This window comes from Vipera ursinii, assembly GCF_947247035.1.
Source record: "Vipera ursinii genome assembly, chromosome: 6".
NCBI classification, from domain to species: domain Eukaryota; kingdom Metazoa; phylum Chordata; class Lepidosauria; order Squamata; family Viperidae; genus Vipera; species Vipera ursinii.
In genome coordinates, this window is record NC_139515.1 from 58,848,618 (window position 1) to 58,871,050 (window position 22,433).

Consider the following 22,433-nt stretch of genomic DNA (forward strand, 5'->3'; position numbering starts at 1 on the left):
ATCCACAATAGCTAATGCATGCAGTTCTGGAGTGGAAATAAGCTGCATGGAGGTATAACAGAAATAAGACTTTTAATCTTGGCTAATGTGAAGATCATCTTTCTTGCTAATTTACTTCTTCCTAAGTGCTATCTAATATTCACTCTGTATTTTCTGATACTTTTCACTGCATAAGGATTTGCCAACTTGGCTATATTGGCATTCTTGTCCCAGAATCTTTGCTTTTATTTGGATTATGTAAAGGTCTGTCCTCAGTATTTAATTTGTCTTAGCACCCATGTGAGTGATTATCAGAAGAGAAGTTAAAAGGAGTGTCAAAAGAAGTGGAAATAATTTTGTTCTATAGGCTAGAAATCTGAAATGTGTGGTGATATTTGCTTTCATTCTCCACCAGCTTTATGAGTATGAAAAAGGAAGAAACTCATTTTCATATTCCCTCCTCAACAATATTTGAATTGAACTGAATTGAATACAATACTTTATTTGGCCGTGTGATTAAATATACAAGAAATATTTCTTCAGTGCAGATTTGCTTATCTTCATTTCTTAAACCCATTTCTGTATTTAAGTAACTGTTATACAGTTTCACTTAATAAATTCTCAATTGTGGGAAATTACTATCTATGGATTGCAGTGTTCTTGGGTAAGAAATGTCCAAAAAATGGAAATGCCTGTTTTAAATTATAGAAAAGATAAAACAGAGTACAAGAAACTGAAAAACCAGTTGTATTATATCTTACCATATACCATGGTTAGCTAAAAGTTATTGTTGAATAATTCTATTTTTAGAGAAAATGTGAAAGGTAAATGAGTAACTTTGACAAGTGATGCTTGATGTACTGAAGACAGCCAGGTTTATTTCAACAGGACTTTGCTGTGTAATCTTGTCAAGATAAAGCTGGATTGCTATGAACTAGAGCCAATTAAAAGTCAATCTGCAGAAGATTACCTCAAGACATTTATGGAGACAGAGGTGAAGCCTCTTTGGCCAAAAGGTTGGATGCAAGCTAGGTATGGTATCTACTTAAGACTAATATTCTTATTCAGACTTTATGATATATGATGAATTAAGTTTTGTCAGAATTCAAGCATATGCTATTTTTCAGATCCTGGTTATAAAATATTTTCTGAATAGTTTATACAAAATCATTACTGCTAGAGTTTCCAAATTAGTGTCTATACGGGCTAGAGTAATATCTTGATGCATGTGATGCTCTTATTTATTCTCTTTTCTTTTTAATCTGGTAATGCTACATTACTGAGAAAGTGCAAAGATGATCCATCCCATCAGCAAATGGAAATTGCTAATTGCATCCCATAATGCTTAAAACTACAAAATAAACATAAGGCATTATTTTCTGGAAAATCTAACAGTGTAGATAGCCACTAAATCAGGGGTGTCAAACTCAATTTCATTGAGGGCCGCATCAGCATTGCAGTTGCCTTCAAGGGGCCGGGTGGGTGTGGCCTGGGTGGGCGTGGCTAGTGTGTGTGGCCTACTGGCTGGGCGTGGCCAGCTCTACATCGTTCGCCTCAAGGGTGCCTATGGGGGCCTGGGCAGGAGTGGGACAGATCTGAGGGTCTCTGGCAGGAGGAGGATCTCTGGGCCAGGGCCAAGGCAGTGGGGGCCGTTCCCTCACTGTTTCCAGGATGGCTTTGCGGGCCACATGAAACCACTTCGCGGGCCGGATCCGGCCCCCGGGCCTTCTGTTTGACATGTCTGCACTAAATACAAAAGAAACATTGTTTTATATTGCCGGGGGGGGGGAGACCAGGGAATATCTTGTTGATCAGTTTGGTATCATTTAATTGTAGTAACAATTATTTGTGGTGGGCCTACACATGTTTTAAGGATATTAAGTCAAATAATCTTACTGTTGCAGCAAAATGTGACACGTGAGTTGAATCCGACTTACCCATCAAATGCAAATAATTTGGATTGATGCAGTTATTCATAATATAGGCTGTGTAGTAAAGTTATATTCTTTTAAAACATGAGCAGAAACTTCAAGGGCAACCCCATGTGAAGCTCATTGCATTAATCCTGTCTGGAGATAATGAAGACAAAGATTGCTGTTCTCAGAGTTTCATACTCCAGAAATGGAGCACAGCTGGTCTTGGTAAAGGCATTCAGGGCTGTGTCTTCATCTATGGATCCAAGTATAACTATGAATTGAAGAGAAACCCCATAGTTGTAGACCTGGGCCTCCCCAACTATGTTTGCTGGATGGTCACTCTGCTCTAAAGCTATCAACATCAGGAATGAAATCAACACTTGTAATACAGTGCCTTCAACCAGTCATAGGTGGTCCAAGACACTATCATGATCAGTGTCAAAACCAGCTAAGGTCTAATAAAATAAGGACAGCTACAGTTTTGCTGTCCATCGCACAAGAGCAGCCTATTGCTGTTTTTGTCCCATGCCTGGATTTAAGTCCTATCTGAAAATCACCCAGCTAATTCATTTCACCCATGATTCTTTGCCCTGGATTCCCATAATCTTCTCCATGATGTTCCATAAAAATGGAAGGTTGAAGGCTGAAGCTATCTAATATGGCGAAGTTGGAGACATTGTTTTTCATCACAAGCATTCCAGATATCTTTTCTATCATTTCATAGGATCTCTGATCAGGGATAGATTGTTAGAGTGCATTCTTTTTCTACCTTAGCAGTCTCTACAGGGAGTGCAGAATTATTAGGCAAATGAGTATTTTGACCACATCATCCTCTTTATGCATGTTGTCTTACTCCAAGCTGTATAGGCTCGAAAGCCTACTACCAATTAAGCATATTAGGTGATGTGCATCTCTGTAATGAGAAGGGGTGTGGTCTAATGACATCAACACCCTGTATCAGGTGTGCATAATTATTAGGCAACTTCCTTTCCTTTGGCAAAATGGGTCAAAAGAAGGACTTGACAGGCTCAGAAAAGTCAAAAATAGTGAGATATCTTGCAGAGGGATGCAGCACTCTTAAAATTGCAAAGCATCTGAAGCGTGATCATCGAACAATCAAGCGTTTCATTCAAAATAGTCAACAGGGTCGCAAGAAGCGTGTGGAGAAACCAAGGCGCAAAATAACTGCCCATGAACTGAGAAAAGTCAAGCGTGCAGCTGCCAAGATGCCACTTGCCACCAGTTTGGCCATATTTCAGAGCTGCAACATCACTGGAGTGCCCAAAAGCACAAGGTGTGCAATACTCAGAGACATGGCCAAGGTAAGAAAGACGACCACCACTGAACAAGACACACAAGCTGAAACGTCAAGACTGGGCCAAGAAATATCTCAAGACTGATTTTTCTAAGGTTTTATGGACTGATGAAATGAGAGTGAGTCTTGATGGGCCAGATGGATGGGCCCGTGGCTGGATTGGTAAAGGGCAGAGAGCTCCAGTCCGACTCAGACGCCAGCAAGGTGGAGGTGGAGTACTGGTTTGGGCTGGTATCATCAAAGATGAGCTTGTGGGGCCTTTTCGGGTTGAGGATGGAGTCAAGCTCAACTCCCAGTCCTACTGCCAGTTTCTGGAAGACACCTTCTTCAAGCAGTGGTACAGGAAGAAGTCTGCATCCTTCAAGAAAAACATGATTTTCATGCAGGACAATGCTCCATCACACGCGTCCAAGTACTCCACAGCGTGGCTGGCAAGAAAGGGTATAAAAGAAGGAAATCTAATGACATGGCCTCCTTGTTCACCTGATCTGAACCCCATTGAGAACCTGTGGTCCATCATCAAATGTGAGATTTACAAGGAGGGAAAACAGTACACCTCTCTGAACAGTGTCTGGGAGGCTGTGGTTGCTGCTGCACGCAATGTTGATGGTGAACAGATCAAAACACTGACAGAATCCATGGATGGCAGGCTTTTGAGTGTCCTTGCAAAGAAAGGTGGCTATATTGGTCACTGATTTGTTTTTGTTATGTTTTTGAATGTCAGAAATGTATATTTGTGAATGTTGAGATGTTATACAGTATTGGTTTCACTGGTAAAAATAAATAATTGAAATGGGTATATATTTGTTTTTTGTTAAGTTGCCTAATAATTATGCACAGTAATAGTCACCTGCACACACAGATATCCCCCTAAAATAGCTATAACTAAAAACAAACTAAAAACTACTTCCAAAAATATTCAGCTTTGATATTAATGAGTTTTTTGGGTTCATTGAGAACATGGTTGTTGTTCAATAATAAAATTAATCCTCAAAAATACAACTTGCCTAATAATTCTGCACTCCCTGTATGTTCTCTCTGTCTCCTAATTAAGTTTATGGAAGCTACCATATTGCTGGAAATAAAGATTATTGGTGTTTGTCATTTTAAGCTTTAATAATAGTTTAAACTTATCCATTTAATTGTTTTAATTATAGCAGCTTGGTTTTTTGACATAGATAAGAAATTTCAGGTTATGACAAGCTTCAAGATTTTTTTTAGCTGTGATCTGCAGCATGGTGAACTATGCACAGGTGCTTTGAAAAACAAAACGCCATTGTACCTAACTCCCAATCAGCCAGAGTAATGGATAATTTATGGTAGTCTCAGAATTCTAGACCTATAGTAAAGAACTAAGTTTAGAATTTGGGGTGGAAAACTGCTATTAAAATAACGACAAACTTCTGTCTTTGCTCTGCATTTGCTTTTTTGTACATACTATTGCCAAATGTAACAAAATCTAAAGTATTTATGTCTGAATGGCTTTTTATGGACTAACGGAGCTGCTCATTTGGACGCTTAAAAACCAAAAAGCTTCCTTCTCCAGACACCATGTTGCCTGATAATGTTAGGATAGTTCATTCATTGCCTGAGAACACTTAAAATAGGATTAGGCTTTTTTTTTTTTAAGAAAATGGGCAAAAGTGCATCTATTCTTTTATACCTCCTCTTCTAGAAATGGTAGAAAAAAGCTGAATAGTTTGGTTCAAATGTTATTGAAATGGAGAATTTAACATGCGAGCATGCTTGATAAGCCCTGTCTTTAATGTAATGTATTGGCTTTCTGTATGAAGGAAGCCTATATGCATAACAGTGTTGATTTCCTTGTTAGCCAGAATCTTACATGGGAGTTAAAATAATATCTCTTCTGCAGACATTTGTATTTCACCTAAATGCCTGCAAGGAAGCCAGTTTCACTAGAGCAGGGGTAGGCAACCTCGGCTCTTTTATGACTCATGGACTTCAACTCCCAGAATTCCCAGGAATTCTGGGAGTTGAAGTCTATGAGTCATAAAAGAGCCGAGGTTGCCTACCCCTGCACTAGAGCAACATTAACAGATTCATTTATTATTCAACATTATTCCTTTATTTTGGTAATGCCTGAACAGGGCTTGAGCTTTTTAAAAAAATGAATTCTGAAGATTATAGCGCAGGTTTGAAAGTGGTTATTAAAAGGTAGAAATCAATACTTATCCAGGACCGACTGGGAACTTGCAGAATCTGTTAAAAAGTTTATGTAACTTGAGACAACTTTAATTTTACTCAACTATTTTAATGTGCAATATTATTTAGAATCACAAGAATTGTAGAAATAATTTATTAACTACCCTTTAATGCATGGGAAGAGTCAGTCTATGCAAAAACAGCAGGTTGCTGTTATTCATGTACATGATGTATATGAAAAGGATTGGCATGTTAGGATACAAAAATTTTAAGTGGGATTCAGTATCCCAAACAATTATTTTGATTAGTTCTTTATTTATAATTAAGACAGTCTAGTGCTAGCATACTAACAATGTGAATATATATATTCAGAGTGAACACATTTAAAGTGGCTTAAACTGAAAATCTTACTTTGATGTAGCAGTATTACAAATTATGATCAATTTATGAAACTTCATATCTTCTGTTTGCTTCATTGTCTTGACTACTTCAGGAAAGTAAACTCAAATACATATATTTCAGTGTATTAATTATTAATCTTTCTTACTGCCTTGTTTCAATTGTTTGTTGCTTGATTGGGACAAATGTGGCTCTATACACATGTAACCTTAACAAACCTTTTGAGGATTAGAAATTACAAATACTGAATTTAAAAAGTTGGTTAATCGGTTGTATAATTGTTGGCCAAAATTTTTATTCAAGAGCGATTTGGTAACAATAACACAATCTTTAACCAACCATTAATGTATATTTAGTGTGGTACTTATATATTTGGCACTTTATGAACAGTGAAACCTGTTTTCAGCCTTAAAGAATTTAGACTGAAAAGATAAAAACAAGTCACAAAACTTTAGTCAAGGTAAGAAAATATAAAAAGCTTGGAGGTGGGTAAGAATGAGCAGCTTACAAATGAGAGTGTTTGGGATCTTGATTTGTGGTGGGTTTATAAAAGTGTGTAACAGTAATTATTAGGATAATAGAAACATAGTTGAACATGGCCATTTGGGTCACTGAGTGATTACTCCAGGTATGTATGTACAGTACTATACAAGCTCCCTTCTGCCCATAGATGCTCATAGCCTGCTTAGAGCAGGGATCCAAATAAAATATTCACGATAAATGATTTTACATCTTCTGTCTGGTTAGATTAGAGCTAGAATCTCTTCATAATCTTTAATAGACATTTTACAACTTCTACTCCTGTCACAACCACTTTTTTAAACATTCAGTAGCTGTTTTATCTTTCTATAGCTTAAATCTATTAAATACTCTGGAATAGAGTCTAGGTCTTGGCATCCTTTTGATATTATCTCTACTCAGTCATCTGAAAACTTAAATTTAGGGGGGTGGGGGATTGTGTATATTTCTTTATACAACTTTCTTCTGGTTTGTTGGAACCCTTCTCAAAGAATAGCATTCAGAACTGAAACAATATTTGGGTCTCACCTATACAAAGTAAAATAAAACCACTATTTTCTATAATTTGTAAATTAAATTTTTCTTGTCATAGCTTAAAATTATATTCCCCCTCACTTTTTTGCATTGAAATTACTTGCATTTAGTTTGTAATCAATTACTCTTTGAAGAGCTTTTTGAGTTAAAAAAAACTGCCTGTGAAATTTCATCCAATTTAAGCTAGTTCCTAGTTTTGAAATGTCAATTTTACAAATGTTTCCTTCATTTAGAAACCATACAATCTTCCTGGGCATTACTTTGTGTATGTGTGCTTGCACATTCTTTTGAGTCAGTGTTGACTCCTGGCAACTGCTTGGACAAGTTCCTGCAGTTCTCTTGGCAAGTTTTCAAAAGAGGTCTACCATTGCCTGTATCCTAAGATTGAGAGAGTGATTGACCCAAGATCACTCCGTTGCCTTTGTGCCCGAGGCAGGAATACAACTCATGGCCTTCTAGTTTCTAGCATGATACCTTAATCACTACACCAAACTGGTTTTCACTGCTATACCTATTGGTCTGGTTTTGGATCCTTTAATTCCTTTTGATGATAGATAGAACATTGGCTTTACTGCAGTCATCTGGCACCTCAGCAGGTTTTTTTTTTAGAATTTTTAAACAAATAGTACATACAAGTTTGGCCGAGTGCTCAACAAATTTCTTCAGTAATCTAGAATGGGGATCATCAAGTCCTGGAAATGCTAGCTTATTTGAAATAAAGAAGTACTTCCCCACCCCAACCATGTAGATATCTATCTCAGGCATCAATTTTACCCCTCCCTCCTCTTCAGAGTTGCCTGATACCGCACATGACTTCTTGTAGGAGAGAACTGAGATGAAAAAAAATGCCTTTGATTTATTATGCTACTGTTTTTGCAGTCATCACTTATTGATTGATTATATGTCATCAATTATTTTCAACTCCTAGCAATCACATATTTTCTCCATGATGATTAACTCTTATTCCTTCAGTTCTCCCAGTGGTACATTCATCAACGTAACTGAGTCCATTAATCATGCTACTCTTCTCTTTCTTTCAGCTTTCCTAGTGAGCTGGATCCTAGTTCTTGCTTAATGAAAGTCACTTAGCAACCATTCAAAGTTACAATGGATTTCCCTAAAGCTACTTAACCACCCATTTTCAAAGTTCCATTGGCCTCAATCTTTCCCATACTCACATGATCTCATTTTGGGCTCTCATCAATCACTTTGCATTTACAGTTGTTTGCAGTGTCCTGTGATCACATGACAATGATTTTTGGCATTTTTTTGCCAATTCCTTTTTGAAATTCTCAATTTCCAGCAAAAAAAGTCCATTGGGAAAAATGGACTTGTTTAACAACTGCAGCATTCGCTTAATGACTGCAGCATTTACTTAACGACAGCAGCAAAAAAAGGTCATAAAATCAGGCAGTCAATGGTGACCACCTAATGACTGTGCTGCCCTGCTCCCCACACACACGGGCACGGACAGCAAGAGTTCTACACGTATTTATTTAAGTCCCGCACACAGTTCCTCAGAAAGCACCCCTGTTGTGAGGTCCAGATTCTAAGCTCAACACAAGAGTCACTGGATAACCCAAGTCCAATGGGCACACACTAAGTCGAGGAAAACAGTCCACGATTCAAACAGGTCAGGATACACGGCAGTAGCACACAAGGCACAAAACTGGACATGTTGTTCCAGCTACACTGAAGTCCCAGGGCAAGATTAAATAGGCAATGCCAGTGCAACCCTTCATGAGAGGCGAGGCTGCTTCCTCACGAGTAGTCTAGCTGACTGTTGTGCATTTCTTCTCTACATGTCCTTGGATCAGGAGGAGGTGTAGACTGCACCTTTTTCCCATCGCTAACGGGCAGCAGCTGCTCCCAGTCCTCTCCTGGAGCTTTCTGGCTAACTTGTTGCAGCTGTGACTTGCCTTGCTCAGCCTCAGCCTGCTGTTTATCTGGCCAACCCAGCTGAGGCTGCTCTGTCAGGCTAGCACTCTCCAAGCCTCAATCCTGACCTACACCAACATATCTCCATGCTTTCTTCTGTTGACTGAAACTCACCCTCTTCTGAACTCGCCTTTGGAGAGGGCTCCAGGAGGGTATCCATGAAACTGTATGACTTATGACTATAATTCCAGGCTCAATTATTCTCATAAATTGAGGACTACCTGTAGGATATCTTAGTCATTTGTGCCTTGTGTGAGAACTCTGGGTTGATTTGTTCAGTGATCCATTGGTTTATTTTCTTGAATGTCCACAATATTCGTAAGAGTTTTCTCCAATCCCAAAGTTCTAAGGCATCATTACTGTTCATATCCTACTTCGTTAAAGTCCAATTTTCACTTCCATAAAGCATCATAGGGAATACCATGGCTTGCATGATTTTGATCTTTGTAGGTATAGAAACACTGTGGAATTTGAATATATTTTTCAAGGCCTTCATGGCTGGCTGCTTTTCTGCTGGTGTTAGCCTGCAGTGTATTTTTGACTGTTCTTGTACCATTGATTGATCCTAGTAGGTAAAAGCTATTCACCATGTTGCTATCTTCAGTTCTAAGGTGACTCTTAAGTAGACATAGGATATTGATGAGATATAGGCTTTTCAGGCAGTATGTTTATTTATTTATTTTATTTATTTTTATTACATTTATATCCCGCCCTTCTCCGAAGACTCAGGGCGGCTTACAAGCTTAGCAGTAGCCTTCATTCTATGTATATGCCTGCTTGTTAGGGCTTTCACACACACACCCCAAGCGGCATTATTACAAAGTCAGCTTATTGCCCCCAACAATAAGCTGACTTTGTAATAATTGTGTAGTATTTGTACTTGGGGCATGGGAAGGTGTTTTATTTCTTTTACTCAAAAATTCACAAAATTGTGTATTTTGCTATTAATACAAGAGGTTCCATGCGTAGAGAGGATTGGAGGAAGTACATTTTTGTGAATAGAGTTTATTTTATTCAGAAAATTATGGTAAAATACAAACTTCAAAAAAAAAGGAAAAGAAATTTTACAAAAACAAAACATTAGAAAAGAAAAAGTGCATTAAAACACACACACACACACACACACACACACATCCCCCAATTGAATGTTGATAAATATTAATAATTAACAATATTAATCCCCATCTTTCAAGGCAGGCCCAATATCTGTCATCCATCTACTATATACAGAGGCAAAGTAGTTAACGTGAACCAACCAAAGTTAAACTTCAAAGCCCTCTGTTAGCAATCTGTTATTGTATTTAACTTATAAAAAGTCTACAGTCACTATAGTCATTATCTATAATCCGTCCAGAATCAAATACCTTCGTTTGATTCTTAATAATAAAACTTCTTAAGATTTTGGTTGAAAACTTTCCCAACAATTCTGTCTTATTCCCCCAAATCATAAACCTCTGTTGTCAATCCATTTTCCCAAAAAAGTCCAGTCCAAATCGTTTTCCAGTTAGATTTAGTAAGTCAATTCCCAATCACCATCAGTCTTCTTAAGAAAGTCCAGTTCATCACTCACTGATAGTGTCAATTGCAAATCTGTAAAACCCATAACCGCTTCAGCCTTCTCCAACAAACCTGCAGATTCCAAACCAAATTCTTTTTCATTTAAATCTGTCAATAGCAATTTAGATTCCAATCCATCCAGTTGTGAGCTTGTTATGGCTAGAGTTGCTTGTGTTTGAATATCCTCTTTAGGTTGATTTAAAATTCTGTTATCAAATTTTTTACCAAAGTTTTCAATTTGAATCTTTAGGTTAAAAAGCATTCTGTTTTCAAAGGCTTTTCAGAGGGCTTTATCTTTAAGTTGGTACATTGTTTGTATTTTAATATAATCCTGTAACTGGGCATTCACAACCAGACATTTTCCCAGACTTTCCATGACAGGGGTGTTAGACATACTGTAACAAAGTATCCACAAAGAACATTGATATAATACTTCTCACTATAAAGAAGGATGGGGAAAAATAAAATTTCCATGACACATTAAAAAAATTAAGATCAGAGCTTTTTAAAAGTTAAGAAAGTGTGAAATCCCTGCAATAAAAATCTGATACAACAGATCACTTTCACTACCCAGAAAATCTCCATCAACTTTGACATGGAGAAAGTGAAAGTAATTCAGACAGCAGAGTGAATCAGTGAAAAAACATTAAATAATTCACATTCAAATCCAGCAAGGGGTTAAAGTGAATCAATCTTCAACAAGTCAATTAACTTTTAAAAGAAAAATAAAGGTAAAAAGGAATGTTCAAATTGTGCAGGTAAAACCCAGGCGTGCTTAAAAAAACCCGAACACCTGAGAGGAAAGAGACCCAACTCTTTGACCACTCCTACCAGAAATTGCAATCCTCAAAATTCCTCTTCCCAGGAGGGTCTACAATCATCTGAGATTCATCTTGGTTCTTTTCTAGGTGCTCCCGTTGAGATCTAGGGAGTCAACTGCCAGAGAACCCGTTTTGGCAGCAAAATCAGCTGTACATTGGCAGGAGAAACAAATCTCCCCAGCACTCAGCATGCCATTTTGGGGGAAGTGGGAAAAGCATATTTTCTGCAAGGAAGTTAAAATTTTTGAGAGAAAAGAAAAATTGATCTTGTTCCCAGTGGATATCTGGTTTGTGAGTTTGTAGCCAATCTTTGTCTGCTCTCAGGATATAAAAAAGTTGTGTTATACAGTAGCAAGAATTCTGCATAATTTATTGTGGGGTTGGGTATTGCAAAATGGATCCAACCAAAAGAGATTGACTGTCAGTCATTTCCATTAGCATTGACATTCCAGCAACTGTTTATGTAAGGCAAAATGACACACTGTAGCTTTATCCATGAAATTAGTAATTGCACCCAGCTGAAAGTTGTATTTCTGGGGCTTTGTGGGTGTGAAGACGTAACAAGGATAATAAAATTCATTTCCCTGCTGTTGGTCTTCAGAACTCTTCTTAATTATTGAGCGGCGCGCTGTCAAACCTTTGGAAGGGAGCTTACAAAGTTTTCCAAAGAGGAGGCTCTAAAGTAATTCAGATATTTACTTCTGAGGTGACACATATTTCCGCAAGTATGACTTTTTACAGTCAACTTAAGAGTATGGAACTTTAGCAGTACTATCATAGCTAGTTGTACTAGAGCTCCCTAATAAAGGCACACAGCAAGGGGCGCTTTTTAAAGTATCTCTGCTGCAAAGATTGTCTCACTGTTCCTATATATACAGGCTCCATGCTGTTGGAGTTTGAGGAGATAGCAGGATGGTGGTGGAGGGTTAGAGATTATGAAAGTCTGCAAAAATATCTCCATTGTACTCCTTATGCTTCAATTCCTTCTGCTCTCTGCCAATCAGCATGTGTTACTGAAATTGCTCTTCTAAATTTTCTGAAGTGCCCTGTCTTACTAATCCATTCCTCAATTTATCAGAAAGTCCTTCCAAAAACTGGTTAAGCAAGGCAAAATCCAGTACATATCTCTGATATACAACTAAAAATCAACTACCTACTCATGAACACGATTATTTCCTTGCTTCAGCTTGTAAATCTCCCAATTTGCGATGTCTCTTATAGCCACAATATCAAAAGCAGCTCTAAATCTTTGCATGAAATTCTGGTACCGGTACTTATCTAAGACTGCATCATTGCTCTCAATGAGCGGAATTGCCCATCAGGCTGCTCCTTCCTTCAACAGGCTGAGAACGAAGGCTACTTTACTCCGATCAGTCGGAAATTCTACTGGTCTCTCCACCATGAATAATTCACATTGAGTAGTGAAAGTCAGGAATTGATCCTGTGCCCCACTGAACTTCTCCAGCAGACTTCCAGGAGATCAAAGTAACAGTGGCTGTGGGGCAACTTGTGGGGCGACTCCCAGCTGAGGTAAGCTTTGTCCCAGATGCTGTGCTCGCTGTATCATGGCACTGTGCAGGTTCATTATTTCTGTATCTAGCTCATGTTGATGCTGCAATAATGCCTCGGCCACTTGTGCAGAGAAGTTGCTTCAAGGATCTGTTGTCATATTCCAGGTCTTTAAGGCAAGTTCTGATGCCTCTACTGAAAGACAAGATTGTTGTCAATGCTTTGAGGTAGACAAAATAAAAAAAGAGGAGCAGCATCTGTTTCAGGAATGCTCTATTGTGCCAGGATACAATAACAATCCTGAAAGCAAATAAATCTTACACCAAATAAAATCGAAATGGGATTATTTTGATATTTTTTTCTCATGCTTTCTTCTTTTGCAAGACTGAATCATCTTTTCTAAACCTCTCCCTCTCTTAATAGTTTGTTGATCCGTTCCCCTTTCTCAAGGCCATTTACATTCCCTCACATTGTTGTGTCATACAGTATTTATAAAAATAAATCCCAAATAATGTACTTTTGCAAATAATTTACCTTTTCAGCCAACAGTGCAGCATTATCTGCATAGAGATGTACACATTTATATTATCAAACCATCTGTTATTATCACCAGCTTATTATCAAAGCACTCATATACATTTATCCATACATTCTTCTCATAGTAGATGGCTGGATTGCTGGATGCCACAGTCTCATGCCAGACTCTCAATCAAGGCTAGATCTGTATGAGTGAGCCTGGAAATGTGGTGTACATCACAGAGATCTGATTTACATGGAGATGTAACCCTGTTTGAGATTTTCCTGACAGGTTTCTAGCTGCTCCATTAGCGTCAGTATAGTAATTGGGGAGGAGGTAAAGTAGTAACTTTGTGAAAGTTGGCAGTGACCAGAAGCACTTCCTCAGAGCTGACCAGTTAAATACCTGTATGATACATTGGGCTTTAGAGAAAAGATGAGTGCCCTTTCTGTACCATCTGCTTCAGTGACTTGCAGTGTGTCTGCCCAAGCTTCTGGATCTTTTGGGCATTTTGGTGGTAGAATTCCCTACTGCAATCTCTATTTTCTATAGAAGAATCATCTGTAGAGAATTCATTTCTTCTGTAGGGACCACAGACTTATTCAGAAGATTTTGGGTTCAGCATGCAAACAGATGGCCACACATTAAACATTAAACCCGGTGTTTACCTCAGAATTTATAGAATGTAATCTGAGTATGGAGAACTTTGTCTTTATATGTCATTTTTATACCATTTTCTATCTTAAAAAATACATTATCCACTCAACTCATCTCTACATGATTTGTAAACCAGTTAAAATAGATTACCCTAAATATTAATTCTCAGACTTTTCTGAGGGCATGTGGATAATTTCTAAGCAATCTTCCAATCAGTTATGCCATGTGCCTTGCCAGTCTCAGGAATATGGAGCCAATGTGAGTGTTGGATGAGATTGTCCTTAAACAGCCTTTCCTTCCTCACAAAGGGTTATTTGATTTAGTGGGGAGCTGCAAGAAGTGAAGATACACTAGAGCAACAATTGAAACAATGAAGAAAATACGTCATTGATGATAGTTGATACCCATATTGACTGTTTGGTGAAGGTGGCGAGGCATCAGTTACAGAGAGTCCTGGAAGAACAGATTTTTCCAGACACTTTATTTTCAGACTTCAGGCATGAATATGGTTTGGAAACAGTGCTGGTCACCCCAGTGGATTACCTCTGTTGAGACATGGATAGAGAGTATGTCTTGTTAAATTTCTCAATGGCCATATAGTATATTTCTGTCTTTCTATAAAAACTAGGGCTTGAAGTGCTGCTTGATAGTGATTCCATTTTTTCCTAAGTGAGGGGTTCCAGTCAGCATATGAAGAAAAAGGATGTTAGTGTATGTGGTTGCTCCAACTTTAGTTAGTGCACTAACTGCAGGCCCTTTTAAACTGGGAAACCTGGTAACAGTAACCCATGCCCTTATATCACCTTGTGTATTACTTTGTATAATATACTCTATATGGGGCTGCCTTTGGGGATAAAAAACAAGCTTCAGCTGATGCACAGGCCTATCTGCTAACTGAAGATAATAAAGTTAGCCATGTAATACTTATGGCATTGATTGCTAGTTGGCTTCCTTCCTCATAGCTTCCTCCTTTGAAAAGGTTGTTGAGGATCTTTTTCTTCCACAGAGCATTTGTGTGCCGGGGTGTGAGGGCACTATGATTAGTTACCCATCATAGTGTGGTGTTTTTAATTGTATTGCTTATTCTGTTGGATTTTAACAGCTGTGAGTCTATGAATTAAATGATATTTATGAATATCACTGAAATTCTGACAAGACCTAGGCACCCCTGATCCAATTCTTTCGACTCTTGGTTTTGGAAATTTTTCCCTTGCATGTGCTACTTGTTTGAAATCTTCAATAACATCCAAGGATAAGGACTCTCAAAGCCATTTCAACATCTTTCCTTTCCTTTCCTTTCCTTTCCTTTCCTTTCCTTTCCTTTCCTTTCCTTTCCTTTCCTTTCCTTTCCTTTCCTTTCCTTTCCTTTCCTTTCCTTTCCTCTCTTCTCCTTTCCTTCCCTTCCCTTCCCTTCATTGTTAAGGTGTCTTTCAGATCATTGTTGTTGCTGAAATATCCAGTCTCTTTTCAGCTTCAGTTTCCCCACTGATTGTGGGAATTTATAAATAACTGTACATAGTCATAGTGTGTAATTTCAGATTTGCAGAAAGCTGCATTTAATTTTGTACCATATAGAAGTTGTGTCAACTTCAATGAAATATACAATTTGATAGGGGACCTAACAGTTTATATACAATTGTAGATGTGATAGCACTGGAACAAAATAGTGTCAGTGTTTCAAAGTGAGACTATACAAACTGCCTTCATTTACAAATTCTTTGCTAATGAGTAGCTAACAGTCAAGCACTAAGATAGACTGAGAGCCAAATGTGCAAGTACGTGCATGCTTTAGAAATATATACAAGAGAGTGGAATCTTGCCTGAGAGCCAGTTGGCTAGAAAGTTTAGTCCAGAGTAAAATTTTAAGATTACAGAAACACCTAATCTACAACAGTCCAAGAGTCAAATGCCAGGGAAGTTACTGAGCCAGTTCAGGTCAAGGAGCTGAAATTCAGGAGTCAGATCTGGATCCAAGAACATAGAAAATCAGATCCAAGTTTGGTGAGTTCTCAGCAAAGAAGCCAACCTGATGATGGTTCTTCATTGACCTAGATACAAGTGTGGCTCATTTATGGGCATTTGTGATCTTGCTTCTAAAGGAGCTGCATTGCTCAGCTTTCCAAAGTATTCAGTAAGCTCTATTCCTGCATTTTATCTGTGAAGATTAGTTTCAGTTGATTGTTTGGCAACTCCTGAGGCTGACAACTTATTGAATCAGACCCCTCAGTGTATGACTCCTTTGAGTTGCTATAAAACCGGAGTAATGATGACACTGGCCCATTTTATTTCTCCATAGATCTTTAGATCAAAAGAGGCTTCAATGGGATTGACAGCTGTAAGTTCTGGAAAATCCAGACCATTTAGGAATCCATCAAATTTGATAAGGTTTGAAGAGCAGACCAACTTGATGTCCCACACACTGATAAGGGGGAATGATGCCTTGAAATGCAATTTCTGGCCTGAATATAATAGGGAATTGTACCTCCCCTACTAGCCCTCTTGACCCAGAACAAAAAAGTGAGGATATGTCCTATTAACTAAATGACAATTTGGGATAGATTCATGGCCATGAAATTCTGAGCTGACCATATTAGAACAACCTTACTATGAATACTCTTTGAAGGCCTTCAGATGTGTTGAAAATATGACAATTCTCAGTTTTATAGTTTGGAATGGGAACATAATAGCTTTGGTTGCACTTCCTGGTTATATGTGTGATATAAAGAAAAACGAATACAAAAGCAGTATATCAAGGAACAGTCTTAAATCACACTGTTTATGTAAATTCTTCAAAGCTCTTCCTTAAGCCCAAGGATTGACTTATTTAAAAAACATGCCTAACACTTCAAAAAATAATGATACTTTTGTGATTATCAATTATGTACTTCTGTTAATGAGAGAAAACTGTTATTGATCAGAGTTAGAAGAAACAATAGAAAACAGAATTTTGAAGTTGATATTATTTAGTCACTTCTCTATTACTTCAGTCCTAAGATTGGTATTATTAGGCCTTCTATTAATATGTATGTTCCTTAAAGCAAGTTGCTATTTGTGACTCAGTACTTTCTCTTAGAAAAACTAAATATATGTCATATATAGTGCCTTATATTTTACAGTAATCCAAACGAGACATTGTGTATTTGCAGTCCATTATATATTCACATCTGTCCTTCTACTGCAGTTTAGGCATTTGAATCCCCTTACAAACCATGGTTAAACATTACTGTTTTGCTATATCAATTTTTGGGAAGATTCTACAATACTTAAATTTATAATAATTAAAACCAAATACATTAATTAATAATATTCTGAACCAATGTTTTTCAAATGGTGGTTAGCATGTGGATAATTTTAAATAAATAAAATAATAAATAATCTTATGGTATATTTACTGTTGCTGTTCAGACAAAGACTTAGTGAGTAGTTCTTCAGCTTTTCAAACAAGTGTAGAAATATTTTCCACTGATTAACATTTTTCAAAGACTGATCTGGATTGAACAGTTACAGTGCTGGCCTTCCATAGCAATGCTACAGTGACAAGCATGATTTCTTGGGTCACTCTAGAAATTTACAAAATTACAAAAACTGATTTGGCAAGTTGTACTGCATTATTCAACAAAAAATGCTTGAGCTGTTTGATGTTTGACTCACTGCAGCTGAATAGTTAAAGTACTTTGTGAGGAGATGGGTGCTAAAATCTTCTATTCAAAATTTTCAAACAGGAGAAGGTTTTGGTTGAAAGGATATTAAGCTTGCAGGATTGTTTGATAATAATTGAATGGATCTTAATGTGCAAGGCAGACATATTTGGGCTCTTAAATGTTGAATTGTGAGATGTATTAACTTGATCTTTCCACTGTGCAACTAGAATAAAAACTTCCAAAAACAGTAGCTTTGGAAGAAGATCTGCCAACTTGGATCAGATTTATGGTTACAGGTAATCCCTGAGTTACAAGTGTTCCCTTAGTGAACGTTCGACGTGCCCCCTAGTGTTTGCAAAAAAAGTCCTGAAATTATGAATGTTGCTGCACCACGGCAGTTGTTCACCCTTACGAACAACCACAGTGACACTTCAATGTTCACCCTGGCTATTCCCTCCCTTCCCCACCTCAGGTCTCCCTAGGCCAGTGATGCGAACCTTTTAGAGACTGAGTGCCCAAACTTCAATCCAAAACCCACTTATTTATCGCAAAGTACCAGGGCTACATCAGCATTGTGGTGCCCTCAGGGGCGGGGGGGGTGTGGCCCACTGGGTGGGCATGGCTGTTGTCACGGCAGATGGGGTGGGCGTGGGTATGGCCAGTTCAATGTTGCTTGTGGGGGGGACCTCTGTGGGGGCCGGGCAGGTTTGGGGGAGATCCAGGGCAGTGGTAGGATTCAGCTGGTTTGCACCGGTTCAGTAGAACTGGTAGCTAATTTCTTTTGAGTTCAGAGAACTGGTTGATGTGTGGCAGAAATGCCGCCCACGATTGGACCCATGCAACACCTTTCCAGCTCTGACATGGTCCTCCATCACTTCCTCCACCACCGTGTTCAATCAATCAATCCCAACTTCTCGCAAAAAAAAATCTCGCGAAGTTGGGATTGATTGATTGAACTTTTTTTTTAGTCCCACAAATTTCTTTTGTTTCTGGGACTGCACATGGCGACCAAGGAAGTGATGGAGGAACTGGAAAGAAGATTAGAAAAGAAATGATTTGGCAAGCGAGGACATATGGGTGGTGGTGGGTGGGGCAAGATCTCCAACTCCACAGCAGCAGAGAAATGCTTTCTGGCGCTCCACCTGCCACTTCAGTGGCTGTGTGGGCAGAGCTGCAAAGAGGGCTTGGAAGGGGAGTGAAAGGGAAGAGGGTGGGTATGCAGGTGAGGGGGGAAATCTGCCAAAGCCGTCCAGAGGAGAAGACAAAAACCAGCCCCCACCTCGCCTGCCTCCAGCAATTCAGAGAAGCCACCTCTGAGCTGGCTGGCGCTACAGTGAGTCATGCCTGCGAAAAGGAGGGCATCCGAGGCCAGGACGGGGGGGGGGGGAACCAGCCATGCTGTGATGCATCCTGCCACGTGGGACCTCAGAGAGTTACTGGGAGGCTGGTTGAAGAGAGGGACGGTTGTGTTTCTGCCTGCTTTATTAACATGGCAGGCTATTAACATGCATAAACGTAAGAGTGCTCCCCACCCATCTCTGGGTCAACAGAGAACTATTTCATTAAAAATAAAAAAGGGTTTTTTTAGCGAAATGAAGCGGGCTGCCTGTTAATAGCCTGCCGGTAATAAAGCAGGCAGAACCCCAACTGTCCCTCTCTTCAGCCACCCTCCCTCTAACTTTGGTTCCATAGGAAGAAGGCAGGCATGTGCCCATCCCTCGCCACTGCCGCTCCTCATTGTCCTGTGCATGCCTCCGGCCCCTCGCCACCGCCATCCTGGCAGATGCTGTGGAAGGGAGACGGCATTAGTGAATGTGTGGGTGAAAGCTGGGAGTGAATTGTGTTCAAGGTATGAGATTCACTCCTCCGAATCCTCATGTTATGAATGGAATGGGCAGGCTCCATTACATTTGTAACTCGAGGACTAACTCTATTGAGGGAAATTTTGATACAATCATTGTTTTGCAGTTATAAAAGATTTTACCATTTGTGATTTTATTATATTGTGGTTTAGTTTTTATTGATAGTTGTGAGTGGATTTTATGTAATTGAGCTTCACAGAAATTTTGGGATGACATACAGATGTAACAAATTAATAAAGACAAATTTAATTTTTTATACTGCAGCCTGTTTAATATGATCTGATTTAATTATTGTTTGTCATTTGTAGATGATCCTTCATAAGATATTTACAAGTGATTATTTTTATGGTTTGCTGGCTGCAGCCACCTGCTGTGGCCTATATTGCGGAGGGCTATCAAATTGTAATTTTTGAGTATATTTGTCTTCAGCCACCTTCTTCTGCTAAGCAGGTGTACAAATATATGAGTACATAAAATGATTTGTGAGAAATAATTAATAAATTTGATAAATTACAATTATTTCTTCTCCACATGTCTCTACAGGATGCTTTTTAAAGAAAGCCGAAGTGTTCATAATCATCTCACATCTGCTCCGTGAGTATAACATCAATATATATACTTTTCTTATTTTTCTGCAATACTTTAATCATGATTGTCTGAATTTCACAATAATTTATGTTTATTACAATAGTTATTGTTTGAATTGTAATTCCATTGGTAATAGAAATTCAAAATTCTAATTATTATGATTTATTCTTGACATATCTAAAAATAAGAATTTTGCAAACAGGTAGCATGCACTGCATTTCCTCAAACATATGAAATTATGCTTTAATATGAAAACAACTTCTGCAGCAAATAGTATAGTAATATTAAACATATAACACTGCTAATCGGTTGACAGAAATTACTATTGATTTTTTACATTTTTAAAATCATAAAGACCCACTTGTCAGGGTTTCCAAACACCACATGATACTGTATTTCAAACCAACTGCTTCTAGATATTCGTGCATATTCTCAGTGCTTTTTTTGTAAAAATAAAAGGTGCCGGAACTCCCACACGTCATACAACCCGCCTTGCCTACCCTACAAGAGTAAATCCAAAAAAGGTGCCAGAACTCCGTTCTGGGCGTTCTAAAAGAGCCCTGCATGTTCTTACTCCCAGTTATATTTGTAGAGGATGCTACTGCTGTAGAGTTGGTTTATATGAAAAGCAGACATATAAAGCTGTCCTCTAGTGGTTTCCTTTCCTTCATGCTGTAATTACTCAAAATGATATCATCGAAAATATGAAATAACTTTTTAGGGAAAGGCCATTAATCTCCAGTGCATGTACTGTTTTCCCTGAAGATTGTCTTGCCTTGTTTTCAGAAGTATTTCTAATTATTCTGGGTATAACCTGGTATAATGCTTGTTGTTCAAAGTGGCACCACCTCTGCAAGAGTCACTTGCTAAAAATCCTGAATTTAAATAAGCTGTTTTCACATGCTGTTTCAATGTACAGATTCTAGATTTAGTTACCCTTCTCTCTAGCAGTAAAATTATAGCAGTAAATTTTCAAAAGTACCTAGTGCTTGAATAAAAACTACAGATATTGTTATAATTATCTTTGCGCTATCCTCTTTAGGACAAAGAAGAAGGTGATTCTGGCACCTAAACCCAAAGGAAAGGTAAATAATTAATTACTTATAAATGAAGAAATAATAGTCTGAGATATACTAAATAGAACAACATTTCAAGTATTTTATTGTAGCTGCTTTGCTTGATTGCTGTGGGCCACCCAGAGTCTTTGTTAGTTGGGTACAATGGTGGGATTCAAATATGTGAACAACTGGTTCTCTGTGTGGATGCTGCTTCCGGAAGTCCATTCTGGGCTGAGCAACAAAAAATTAGCCACCGGTTCTGCCGAAGTGATGCGAACCAGCTGAATCCCACCACTGGTTGGGTAGTATACAAGAATAATAAATTATTATGGTTGCTTGTACAGTCAGCCAGATGTTTGGATAGGATTTGGCATTTTTGATCACCTATTGATTCCAAGGACCTAGGATAGTGCTACAGTAATCAACTCTACCAGAATATTTATAGCTTTGCAATTTTCTATATGCTGATAAGTGTATAGTGGCTTTATTTTATTTTAGAAACTTGAAAATAGATTATTATCCATTCACAAGAATATGCGGTCACAGCTGCCAGTTCTTTTCTTGGTGTTGGTCTTCATATGTATCAAGTTCTTCCGAAGGACCAATAATAATAATAATAATAAATTGTGTTGAAGTAATCTACATTTAGATTCATGGTCTAAGACTATGAAAACTTAATAATTGAAGTCCTAACCAAGGACCTAAAAATTATTAAGGTAGCATCTAAGAGTATAGGTAGTTCCAAACAGAGTGATTTTTTTTGGTAAAATTAGAGTATTGAGGTCTAATAAATTCTATATTTCCAAATATTGAGAAAGTCATTTAGGTATTTCTCCAAGGGCTCCAATCACAATATAATAACAGATTTCTTTTTCTATAAGCTTTCAAATTCAATCTGTAAGTCCTGGTATTTTGTAATTTTTTCCAATTGTTTTTCCTAAACCTTTTCAGTAACTTTTCTATAGGGATGTTATGAGCAAGTTGCCTGTCTGTTTGGATCTTAAAAGACTCTCAAGATCTTAACTCACTCATTTTCCAGAACTTTCTCAACTTGATGGTTGCAGTTTTTATTACACTCAAGTCCACTCTTCTTACTTGATGAAAAAATATTTTAGAGGATGAATAACTACACCATTTTAAATCCCCCCCCTTGGATTTAGAATATTAGGTATACGTAAAGTAAAATGTCATGTTTGTTGCTATTTGTATGCCATTTGGTCTTTAATTTTATCCCTTGCTATTTTAATGGATATTCCGTGTAAGTAACATGAAAGCTGTATATGTATAATATAAAAATGTGAATCATTATTATCATTGAAAGAAAAACAGCTCAGACTGATCAAGCCATATACTTGCTTTAACTTTTTTTTAAGATTTGCCTTTTGCCTGAGAAAGATTTTTCTACTTCAGAATAAAGCATGCCCAATAGAGCTCAGTGAGAAACAGATTGTAAAATGCTG

General features: G+C 38.0%; 1 protein-coding gene across 11 annotated transcripts in view; it reads left to right on the forward strand.

The window, feature by feature from the left end:
- The window catches only part of UBN2 (ubinuclein 2), a gene marked incomplete at its 5' end in the record, with an annotated part of 87,857 nt that overhangs the window by 26,775 nt on the left and 38,649 nt on the right, over window positions 1–22,433 (forward strand). For all 11 annotated transcript variants that reach the window (XR_014492830.1, XR_014492831.1, XR_014492832.1 and 8 more), the window contains 3 exons: window positions 868–1,011; window positions 19,871–19,921; window positions 20,958–21,000. Coding sequence is in view for 8 of the 11 variants with exons in the window: in XM_083365493.1 (XP_083221619.1) it covers window positions 868–1,011; window positions 19,871–19,921; window positions 20,958–21,000 (238 nt within the window). The remainder of the gene's footprint in view (window positions 1–867; window positions 1,012–19,870; window positions 19,922–20,957; window positions 21,001–22,433) is intronic.